The 12,795-nt window shown below is 39.5% G+C and overlaps 1 protein-coding gene across 9 annotated transcripts in view; it reads right to left on the reverse strand.

Annotated features, from left to right (window-relative positions):
* Nucleotides 1-12,795, reverse strand: part of LOC147032944 (nuclear factor 1 A-type-like) — a 401,548-nt gene that overhangs the window by 90,050 nt on the left and 298,703 nt on the right. For all 9 annotated transcript variants that reach the window (XM_085870986.1, XM_085870985.1, XM_085870982.1 and 6 more), the window contains one exon: nt 3,096-3,190. In XM_085870986.1, coding sequence (XP_085727112.1) covers nt 3,096-3,190 — 95 coding nt within the window. The remainder of the gene's footprint in view (nt 1-3,095; nt 3,191-12,795) is intronic.

Raw genomic sequence — 12,795 nt, forward strand, 5'->3', positions numbered from 1 at the left:
ATGATAAGACAGAGAAGAGAGAGAGTATGGGGGAACAAACTATCACGAGTGACCTCCAACAATGTAAAAGTGTTCATCTTTCTCAACCAAATGAACACCTGCACAGAACATTGCGCTTTGACTCTGCAATGGGTTGGTGACACATTTTGTTTTATGATACATCGATGTACTGAAGTCAAAATCTCATAAATTATCTGCAAATTCATTGTACATCAGATCGGAGTTTTAGAATTTAGACATCAGGATACGGAATTTTGGTATGTGATCACTTTTTCAGCCTTTGAACTTCAAAGTTCAGCTACGAGCATTTGCTGCAATGCCGCTATCAATATTATGTACACATGTTGGAAAAACAAAACAAAACCGAAGAAAAGCCCAAAATATTCACCTATTAAGTTTTTCCGAGGAAATGAAAATTACAAGTGGAAAATACCCTTTTTGTATCGTAGTTTATCCTGAAGGTATTTTGCTATCAAGAGCTGTCTTCATTGTACATCACTCCTACAAATAATATCCATCTTGTTAAATAGCCACAAGGTCATAGAGTCGAACAATTCATTTCATTGTTGAATAAGGCTAAGTACGAAGATCGAGTTGGCACGCAGCTTGTCTTCAGCATGAGGGGCAGGAATGTTATAATTTAAGGTGCTAGCAAAAACTCACCTACTCTTCACGAAAGACACCTGGGATCTTTAACATTCAATACAAACCAGTGCTGGCAAACAGATACTCTGGCATAATGTGCTTCAGATGGATGGCACACACATTGCTGATTGTCCCACATGCGACACACCAAGGTGTCAGTTTATAGCTGCGTCGACATTCCAACCCAGACGAGACAACTAAAGGGTGAACTTGCACCTCCAAGCTATCAAGCAAGTATGCAAATACCTTGGTGAAGTGAAATTCCAAAACACCCAAAATATAAACAAAAAGTGTTGTCATTACAATGGTCTTCACTGTGCACCAAACAAATGTACAAATATGTATATATATATATATATATATATATATATATATATATATATATATATATATATATATATATATATATATATATATATACATATATATGAATAAAAACATCAAATCACATAATTGATGGGGTGCTCTGCTCTTTTTTGTTTATATTTACACGTGATCTGGTGTTGTATGTGTGTGGGTGAGCATGTGTGTGCGCTTCTTGGTGTTTTTGTGTTTCCGAGGCACGAGCACGGCTGGTTTTGCATCTGGCTGGGGATGATGAAGTGTTGGTTGTGTGAGTGCTGAGGTTCTCGTTGGGTGTTGTGCACATGCGGATGTGGTGTTTGGGATTGAGTGTTGCTTGTTTCTCACCTTATCCAGCCGTTTGCACCATACAGTTTTCGTCATTTGCATCAGAGGTGTGTATTGTGTGGGTATTTCCACAATCTCCCCAGTTAGACCACCCTTCCGGCTCTTCACGTGCCATGCTTCCAAAATCAACCTGTGTCGTTTGTTAGATGTTGTGTCGAGGACACGGGTCCCATCAAAGTCAAATTTATGGCTAGATTGCAGGCAATGACGTGCTATGGCTGACTGGGTCACCTTTCCAAGCCTAATTGCTCTTTCATGTTCATCTTGCCGTTATTTCAAATTTCTTCCAGTTTCAGCAATGTAGAATTAGTCACAGTCTTTGCATAGTGAATGGTAAACTACTCCAGATTTATCAACAGGCATTTGATCTCGAGCACCAGCAGGTGACCGGAAATGAGTGGTCGTATCGAAATAAAAACCAGACACGTGCTGAGGCTCGGGATCTATTGTGCCTGATGAAGCCGGCTGTGAAGCCTTTGAAACGTTGCTCTGAGACCGGGTCTGCTCTCGCTTTTTTTGCTCAAATTAGCGGAGTCAATCGATTTTTTTTTACTTTTGGTTGGAAGCATTTTCTTCTCTGTGCATTATATATATATATACTTCCTATTTTATTTATTTCATTTTTTTGGAGGAGGGTCACCATAAAGGACCTCAAAAGACCTGCTTATATTTAAAATAAGAGATTATTTTCAACAGAAACCACTGCTGCACTTCCTGCTGTCCTAGAACCACCAAATAAGATTGAGTGCTTCACTTAATTAACCTAATTGTGTGGCACAAATTTATTGACAGAAAAGGCTAATTTGCAAATATGGCATGACTCCCAACTCATTCGCTGATATTTCATTGCCTTTCTTCGATACCTCATTTTTCCAGCACAGCAAGTTTCTGGAATCAGGCCTTACCAAGATAAGATCGGCATGATTTGATTGATAACTACAGTGATAATAATAATAATCACTATTTTCATGATGTGCTCCTTGATCACAAGAAAATTTGTCTGAAAGTAACTTTTAAGCATTTAATGATCGGTCATCTGCATAATATGTCTACAAAAATAAGGAATAAGAACAACAGCAACAATTCCTTTCACGTCTTCAGATGCATAGGACTGTCGAGGCAGTATTAAATTGACTCTGGGGCACAATCCTGGACACGTTGCTACTCTGACGCAGGATACTCAAATGGCTCCAAAGAAGGAATGGGGATTTATTTTCAAAAATAAAACAATAAGACAAGGGAAGGACAGGATATACTGTATATAAACAAGAGGATAGGTTAGTTGTGATGGAGGGGCAAGAAAAAAGGAAATAATTTTGGGAGAAGACAGCAAGAATAGGAATGGAGACAAGGGAATTTATGTGCAAAAGGATGGAGTGGAGGTCATATTTCCTCCATTTTTGCATACATATATTTCGTAAATGGCTTCCAGTAAAATGGGAGCTTAACCTCATCCAGTGATTTTAACACATTTTATTTAAATATGTTCTCGTCAATAGTTTTCCAACATTTCCCAGGCAAAAATGCTGCAGTTAGAACTATAGTATATGAGAGTAGTACTCTCGTATACTAGAGCTGGTAACACGTCCCACGACAGTAGTCTGCAGAGAGAGAATTACTACAGGAAAGGAAGGCTATTTTTGCCTGCGTTATCTTATTCAGAAATAGTGTTCCAGCATATCCCCTCTGAATCTACTCACCATTTTTGATAGTATTGGCACCAAGCTTCAGAAATATCTGATCCTAGCCATGTAACTTGCCTGGGTCTGTTGGGGATGCAGGTAGCTTGGATCTCGAGCAGGGCCAAGGCTCACAAAGGGACGGCTTGATGGTGGCGTTCCAGGGTCAGTGTGAGCTGAAACAAATCACAAAGTATGGCATTCTGAGAATGGAGACACACAAACAATACCAAACGACAACTCACATCTATGTTAAACACGATATAATTAAGGTTTTTTTTTTTATTTCTATGAGAATCTCCCTCAGAGTGTATGTGAAAACATTAGCCTTGGATTGCAAACTACATTCATCACTGGGCAATGGCTTCATCGATCTAATTCCAGCAATGTGTGTGTGTGTGTGTGTGTGTGTGTGTGTGTGTGTGTGTGTGTGTGTGTGTGTGTGTGTGTGTGTGTGTGTGTGTGTGTGTGTGTCTGTGACCGCTGTTTCTCGACAACCACTGTTCCGATCTAATTGAAACTTGCCAGCTATATTGCTGGGGACCTGAGTATGTGCCTTTTCAAGGTTTGATATTAATCGGACAAGTGATTCCCAAGTTTTGGCCATTTATTTATCAAAAAAATGACAAGACACGTTGCTGCGTAGGCGTGGTCGATGGGGAAAGGGCGCCATTTAGTTACTGTGGCGTAGGAGTGGCAATGGTCAATGGCAGCGAATGTCATGGCAAGCAAAGACAGGGAGGTAAACTTGATTTTAATTAACTCTGTGTGTGGAAGTATCACAGCAGTTGTTACTTCAATGCAAGCGATAATTCGTGGAATGCATGTGAACATTCCATACGGGCACGCACCACTTCTGGATAGTGATGACTTACTGTATTCTAATAATTTCTCGATTTCTTATGCGCATTTATAGATAAACAAAATGCCCCAATCCAGTCGGCGTTTACGAGAGTGAAGGAACGGCCTGTGTAGTTGTACGGGCACGTACTAGTATGTATAAACCTAATAATTCAAACAGTTTTATACCATTTCTAAAATTTCCAAATTTTGATCTTCTATACTACAAAAGGAACCGTGCATGCGTTCGTGTGTGCATGAGTACGAGTTCCACCCATTGGTTGGACAGGTCACCTGACTCCACCCACAATTTATAAACTACGGCCACCAATTCAGGAACCCTTGAGAATTATCCTTTAGAACCGTTTGAATTACTCTTTAGAACCCTTTAAAACTACCCTTTAGAATTATCATTTTGAGTTTAGAACCCTTTATGATCACCCTTTAGAACCCTCTAGAACCCATTATAATTACCCTAAAGAGTTTACAACACTTTGGAATTACCCTTTAGAACACCATAGAATTACCCTTTAGGATAAAATTGCAAGCTGGTAAAACACTTGGTACATGTCTTTCAATCCTGACAAATATCACACCCTCACTATGTCTCTCCGAAAGGATCATCTGGAACACCCCCTGCCCCCCCCCTAATCTCCTTTCAAAACAATCCCCTTGAAGAAGTCCTTTCATTCAAGATTTTAGGTCTCACTATCTGCCATGATCTCCTCTGGGAAAGCTACATCTCCAAGATGGCTTCCAAAGCCAGTTGCTGAGTGGGAATCCTACATTGCGCAAAGTCCTTCCTTGGCACATCTGAGCTTCTAACCACTTACAAAGCTTTCATCCGCAGTCTAATTGAGTAGTGTGGTGCTCCTACCTCACACCTATCTTGATTTCATGCTGTGGAAACCAAGGCTTTTCGGATTATTGGTATCTCACATGATGAAGCTGTCTTTGGAACTCTCCCTCTCTCACCGGAGACAGGTCGGTGCTCTTTCTGTCTTCTACCGTCTCCTCTTGGGCATTGCACCCCCTGCTCTGTCTGTGCTCTGTCCCCTCTATATTTCTACAGGGCACTCAAGGTCCGCCAAAAACTCCTTCTGATGAAACTGGCAAAATCAAGACTCACTGCTCACCTTCACTCTTTCATTCCTCTTTTTTCCAACATCTGGAACAAACTCCCACATTCTCTTCAATCCTCCCTCCAGGTCTTCAAAGCAGCTGTTCACCACCATCTTATATCTTCTCTCATCCAAAATATTGATCTTTACTACCCCCATGAATCCACCCCAAACCCACCTCCTTCAAATTCCCTGTTTTCCTTCCTGAAAGTCCCTGTTGTGCATCTTGTTTACCCCGTGTACCCCGCCCCATCCCTCTCCCTTTCACAGATCACCTTTTGTCTCTGTTCCCCACTATTTTGTGCTTCCCTCTCCTACCCCTCTTGTCCCCTGCCTTGTTATATGTTCTAAGTGTTAGTCCTTACACGAGCCTCAACATGGTATGCAAACAAAAAAATAAAAATCTGAATTACTTTTTGGAATTAGCCTTTTGAACCCTTTAAAATTACCCTTTAGAGCCCCCATAAAATTCTCCTTGAGAACACTTCAGAATTACCCTTTATACCGATTTAGAAATACCCCTGAGAACCCTTTAGAATCCTTTGAATTACCCTTTGGAACCCTTCAGAATAACCATTGAGAACCCATCATAATCACAGTTTGGAATTATCCTTTAGAAGAACCCATTAGAATTAACCTTTGGAATGATTTTTAATTACCCTTTTGAATTACCCTTTAGAGTTTGCAACCCTTTAGAACCCTTTGGAATTACTCTTTAGAACCCTTTCGTATTACCCTTTAGATTTTAGAATCTTTTCGAATGACTCTTTAGTACCCTTTAGAACCCTTTATAATCACCATTTGGAAAACATCAGAATTATCCTTTGGAACTTTTTCGAACTCTTTAGAAACCCTCTTAATTACCATTGAGAATCACCCTGAAGAACCATTTATAATTACCCTTTATAAGTCTTTCTCTCAAGCAGCGCTTTTCCTGCGGAGGTTATTTCCATCTATTTTCTCCTAAAATTGTGACGGGTTTCTGTGAAGTCGGTAATAGCATGACAGGAGGAGCAGAAAGCATTACATATTCCACTGTTTCGACGTGGGAATGCCCGTTTAATTTTATGAGCAGGAGAAGGGTGAGAGTAAAGGTGAGACAACTTTGAAAGGGGTGGGGGATTGAGGACTTTTGGTGGGGATGGAGAGGAAGGATAAGGACTTGGGATGGGGAGCAAAGCTGGGACAGAGATGAGAGGGTGAGGCTGAGGCATTTTTGTTGAGTTGTCAGAATTGCATGTGCAAATTTACTCACAGTGAAAATGTAATTGTGTATGTGTGTGTCACTGTTGGGAGATGGGGGGGGGAGTGGGGTGACGCAAGCACCCTGTAGGCAATGTGCTCGTACCAATTAAAAATATTAAAAAAAAAACAACAAATGGACTGAAAAAAACCCACTGGAATAGTGAACATTTTTATGATGTAATTAAAATAGTCATGCACAGAAGAGCTCAAAATATTTGGTGAAGCCTGGTATTAAATGACATCCATTTAGGTTACAATGAGCTGTGGGGAGTGATGCTTTGTCACAGGGTATGCAAGAGGAGGCAAATTAGTATACAGTAGTTGTTCAGTGCATGGGGATGTACCCAAAGGGGTGTCTTGCATCTCTGCTTGACAATGTTGTTTTTGTGACCCCAGTTCTCACGTATGCAGAGAGGACTGTGTTAAAATTATGCAAAGAACTTGCCAGAAGCCTCTGGAAAGTACACATCTCAAGCTGCGACAAAAGGAACGCTGCTTTGTCTAACTTGCAAATTAGTTGTGCTCAGGCAGGCCGCAGCTGGGGAGCTTAACCTCACACCTTGGACGTCAGCCTAGTGGAGTGCTTGCGCTCAAATGCTTTCCAAAGATTAAAACAAATGCATTGACCGGTGAACTTGAAGCTATCAAAATCAAAGCAACTCTTCGGGCATCAAAAAGCCGAGCACTTTTCTCAGCAATGCTGAAGCTCAAGATGACATTGCAGATTAGGTTGTGGATAAGGAGTGGCTAACTCGAGCTTGAGGCCTGAGTCCTTCCAGATATTCTGGGAGTTCTGAATTCTCTTGTGCAACTCTGCAACTCTCAAGTGACTTCCTGTGACTGCATCAGCAACAAGCTCCAAAGACTCGCAGTCTCGCGTGTCACAGGTATCGTATGTGACAAGGTGTAAGCTCTTATTTCAGGGCAGGATGTAAGGTTAAAAATCACGTGACAGAATGCTTGAATTTCTTAACACAGCATTCCCGATGCCGTTTGACGGCACAAACTACAGAGCGACAAGCATTTCATAAAATCTCGATATGCGGAGGAGGTACTATACTGCATCTGTGAGCGTCAAACTGATCCTCCCATGCCTGATTTTCCACAAAGCCGTGAGTTTCGAATAAACATCTCAGTCCACTAATTTACAGCATCAGATTTAAAATAGACCATTGCATTGCAGAAGCCTTGAGCTATATGATACTCCAAACCAAGACCATTCTTCTTTCCCCACTGTCTGCCTATCCATCCATGTTCTATGTGTGTTTTTTGGCAAATGAATATTTCAATAATTTTTACACCGTGTTTTTGGTTTTTGAGGCTAATAAAGAGTTTAGTGTTGAAAGCATTCAATGCTCTGTACTGATTGTTTTGCTGCTCTGATCACTATTGTATATCCAGGTAAAATGACATGTTGCTTTTATGAAATTGGCCACCCTTTCACACATGGACGATAAAGACATAAACGTCCTGGGATATTCATTCAGTTGAATATTATTTGGATTGTTCCTCTTCGGTATTGACTATGCTAATCCTCAAACTCACCATGCCTGCGCCTGTACTGTGAAAGCTGCTTTGCGGAATCGTTGGAATTTTGTGTATTTTTATATTTACCAAGAATTTGGACGTTTGCTGTGAATGCACTCTGGATTGAATGTTTTCTTTTTTCCTTGTGCCCTTCTAGATATTCAAGAAAATGTAATAAAACAAAGTTGTATTTTTCTAAACCTGACCTCTCTCCATGTTTCTGATGTTTCCCTTGCATTAAGCTGACTGTCCACACAACATCACTCATAAGTGATCTCCTTCTCCTTGTGATCAAAGCCAGACATAATGAAAATGCTTACAACCGATGTAATGTATTTCTGCACTAAAACCAAAACTGTAACATTTTATTTCATATTAATGGACCCAAGGAAGCAAAACAATAATCATGAACAATATTACGTCACCACATCAAAAGAGTACATCTTCCGAAAGTACACTCTTGTCATTTTTAATGATAACACATAACGGGTGTCTCTTACGTCGTGGCCACAACGAAGGGGGCGTTTCCGACATGCAACACAGCCATTGGGTGTTTTGAAACGAGTAAATAAGCACTACATGGATTGCTTAACAGGTACGAACTTTAGCATCGGTCAGCAACTGACATTCGTTTCGAGAGGATTTGATTGTGCAGTCAGTATTATTTATATGCTCTCTCATATCAAACTGATGTGCGCACAAATGTGAAGAAAGCCAATAATTTAATGGGGGCCATTCCATTAAAATTATTATATATTATTAAATCTATGGGTTTTTGTGACAGTGCTTGAAAATAACATTTTTCATAAAAAATTTTTTTTTTTTTTAAATCAATATTAAGCTTCAATATTCAATATATTAAGCTTCATATAGTATTTACCTTTAATTTACACGAGAGAGGTCATCGAGGAAAATGGTTGAACATTCTCCAATGCACTTATTTTTTGTCTGTTCCTCTTTACCAACTCCACCGAAGGTGGACGGAGGTTATGTTTTCATCCCTGTCTGTTTGTCTGTGAGCAGGATATCTCAAAATGTTGTGGACGGATTCGGCAAAAACCTGGTAGACAGGTTGGCTGTGTGACAAGGACAAATTGATTCGATTGTGGTGAAGATCCTAATACGGATTCGAATACGATAATTTATAAGAGATTCTTCACAATTGAGAAGAACGATGGGGTCAAAAACGATATATAGCATGATATTTCAAAAAGCTGTGGATGAGTTGTGACAAACTTGGTGGATGACTTGGTCAGGTGACAACAACAAGCCGATTAGATTTTGGTTGAGGTGCAGATTCAGATCCAACCTATCAGTGGGATAAAAACGTGAACCGTTCAGCCTGCAGAGATATGCGCTCTACCGAGCACCACTGTTCTCGTCTTTCTTTTTCACGGTGGAAAATCAGATGTCTGATCTACAGTTGATAGGCAAGCATGTTACCAATTTATTCACTTTACCATTTCAACATTTCCTCTCAATGACATTGTGTCCAGCAATACTAATCTGCGTCCATCGAGTTGTCACCACCTGAAAAAAAAACATTTAATAAAGTTGCAGGAAGTACTCATTTTAATGTTGGGTCTCCACTGAAAATTTTGATTATATTGCATAACTTCAGGAATACGTGCTTATGACATAAACACTGGAGGCAATTGGGGGGGGGGCTAAGATTGATAACATTAAAATTGAAAAAAGGAATAGGAGATAGGGCAATAGGAGAGAGAGAAAATAGGGTATGTGAGTGTTGGCAGAGTGCTGAAAGAAGAGAATGAAGGTTGAAATGATATAGGAACAAGCTGATAAGGAAAGGGAAGGGACATGTGTGGAGCATGTGGGGAAGGAGAGGTGGGTGGGGGGAACGTAGGGTTAAATAATTCCACCATATTTGTGCAGGAAATACATGACCCCTGAGCAGCCTGATAATTTATTACAGCATGCCTTAGTGGAGACAATTCCACCAGGATTGATTGAGTGATACCTCATTTAATACAAGATGTGGCTATTAAAATAATGGCATGTACCTACTTAAAGATACATTAATATATTGTGAATTAGTAAAATAAAGACACTGAAAAATCTCGTCGGTTTATAAGGTTCATAAGATAAGATATGAAAATGGTTGTTGCATAAAGAAAGTTATATATGTATATACTATATATATACAGTGGGGAGAACAAGTATTTGATCCATTGTCCATTGGGACCATACTCTGTACAGAGCGTTGGTGCTGCCGAAGCAGTCTCCTTGGCTATTGGGCACAATCCTGGACAGGTCGCCACTCTGACGCAGGATACTTGAATGACTCGGTCATCCCAGCAAGCTGGTACTCATTTTGCCGACCTCGGAAGGATGGCAGGCTGAGTCAACCCCCTGGTGAATTTATTCAGCGGGCACCGAGGCTTGAACTCAGGACCCTCGGATCCCAAGCCGCCACCCTAACCACTGAGCCAACACCAGGCATAGTATTTGATACACTGCCGATTTTACAAGTTTTCTCACTTACAAAGCACGTAGAGGTCTGTAATTTTTATCATAGGTACACTTCAACTGTGAAAGACGGAATCTAAAACAAAAATCCTGAAAATCACATTGTTTGATTTTTAAATAATTAATTTGCATTTTATTGCATGAAATAAGTATTTGATACATCAGAAAAACAGAACTTAATATTTGGTACAGAAACCTTTGTTTGCAATTACAGAGATCAGACATTTCCTGTCGTTCTTAACCAGGTTTGCACAGACTGCAGCAGGGATTTTGGCCCACTCCTCCATACAGATCTTCTCCAGATCCTTCAGGTTTCGGGGCTGTCGCTGGGTAACACAGAATTTCAGCTCCCTCCAAAGATTTTCTATTGGGTTCAGGTCTGGAGACTGGCTAGGCCACTCCAGGACCTTGAGATGCTTCTTACGGAGCCACTCCTTGGTTGCCCTGGCTGTGTGTTTCGGGTCGTTGTCATGCTGGAAGACCCAGCCACGCCCCATCTTCAATGCTCTTGTTGAGGGAAGGAGGTTGTTGGCTAAGATCTCGCGATACATGGCCCCATCCATCCTCCCCTCAATACAGTGCAGTCGTCCTGCCCCCTTTGCAGAAAAGCATCCCCAAAGAATGATGTTTCCACCTCCATGCTTCACAGTTGGCATGGTGTTCTTGGGGTTGTACTCGTCCTTCTTATTCCTCCAACCACGGCGAGTGGAGTTTAAACCAAAAAGCTCTATTTTGGTCTCATCAGACCACATGACCTTCTCCCATTCCTCCTCTGGATCATCCAGATGGTCATTGGCAAACTTCAGACGGGCCTGGACATGCGCTGGCTTGAGCAGAGGGACCTTGTATGCACTGCAGGATTTTAATCCATGACTGCGTAGTGTGTTACTTATGGTTTTCTTTGATACTGTGGTCCCAGCTCTCTTCAGGTCATTGACCAGGTCCTGCCGTGTAGTTCTGGGCTGATCCCTCACCTTTCTCATGATCATTGAGGCTCCACAAGGTGAGATCTTGCATGGAGCCACAGACTGAGGGAGATTGACTGTTATCATGAACTTCTTCCATTTTCTAATAATTGCGCCCACAGTTGTTGCCTTCTCGCCAAGCTGCTTGCCTATTGTCCTGAAGCCCATCCCAGCCTTGTGCAAGTCTACAATTTTGTCTTTGATGTCCTTCGACAGCTCTCTGGTCTTGCCCATTGTGGAGAGGTTGGAGTCTGATTGATTGAGTGTGGACAGCTGTCTTTTATGCAGATAACGAGTTCAAACAGGTGCAGTTAATACAGGTAATGAGTGGAGAATGGGAGGGCTTCTTAAAGACAAAACCTACAGGTCTGTGAGAGCCGAAATTCTTACTGGTTGGTAGGTGATCAAATACTTATTTCATGCAATAAAATGCAAATTAATTATTTCAAAATTATACAATGTGATTTTCAGGATTTTTGTTTTAGATTCCGTCTTTCACAGTTGAAGTGTACCTATGATAAAAATTACAGACCTCTACGTGCTTTGTAAGTGGGAAAACCTGCAAAATCGGCAGTGTATCAAATACTTGTTCTCCCCACTGTATATACTATATATATATATATATATATATATATATATATATATATATATATATATATATATATATATATATATATATATATACATATATATATATATACATATATATATATATACATATATATATATATATATATATATATATATATATATACATATATATATATGTATATATATATATATATATATATATATATATATATATATATATGTATGTATATATATATATATATATATATGTATGTATATATATATATATATATATATATATATATATATATATATATATATATATATGTATGTATGTATGTATGTATATATATATATATATATATATATATATATATATATATATATATATATATATATATATATATATATATACATATATATAAACACACATACATACACACACAGGGTGTCCCAAAAGTCACCTCGGGATTTAGAAATTAAATAACATTTCTGTTTTTTAATAATTTGTTTTTCTTTTATTTTCAGAATTTAGATTAACATTTGGAAAATTCCCATCGAAAAATTCACAACTTAACAAGCAAACAAAATCGTGGAATTTTATTTTAAATTTCATTGATCAATTATTCTCACCCAAAGAGCATGGACACTGAATAATTTCGCGAAATTCAGAAACTTCTTGGCCATCACGTTCTCCTGACTTGATGCCTCCCGATTATTTTTCTTTGGGGTTACCTAAAGGAGCGTGTATACATCAATAAGCCCCATACAATTCAGCAGCTCAAGGACAACATCTGTGCAGAAATTTGAGGGCTGCAGCCAGAGTTATTATCCGCTGTTTTGGAAAATGCTGTCGAAAGAGCCCGTCTCTGCGAAGCTGAAAATGGAGGACATCTAAGCTACATCATTTTTCATAAATAAAGCAAATTTCTCTCCATTTTGTAAATTTTCTTTTGGTACAAAAATAATCATAAATTATTAAAAAACAGAAATGGTATTTAATTTCTAGATCGCTCGGTGACT

This window comes from Eptatretus burgeri, chromosome 2, assembly GCF_056783735.1.
Source record: "Eptatretus burgeri isolate ZD-2024b chromosome 2, Ebu_testis_v1, whole genome shotgun sequence".
Lineage (NCBI taxonomy): Eukaryota > Metazoa > Chordata > Myxini > Myxiniformes > Myxinidae > Eptatretus > Eptatretus burgeri.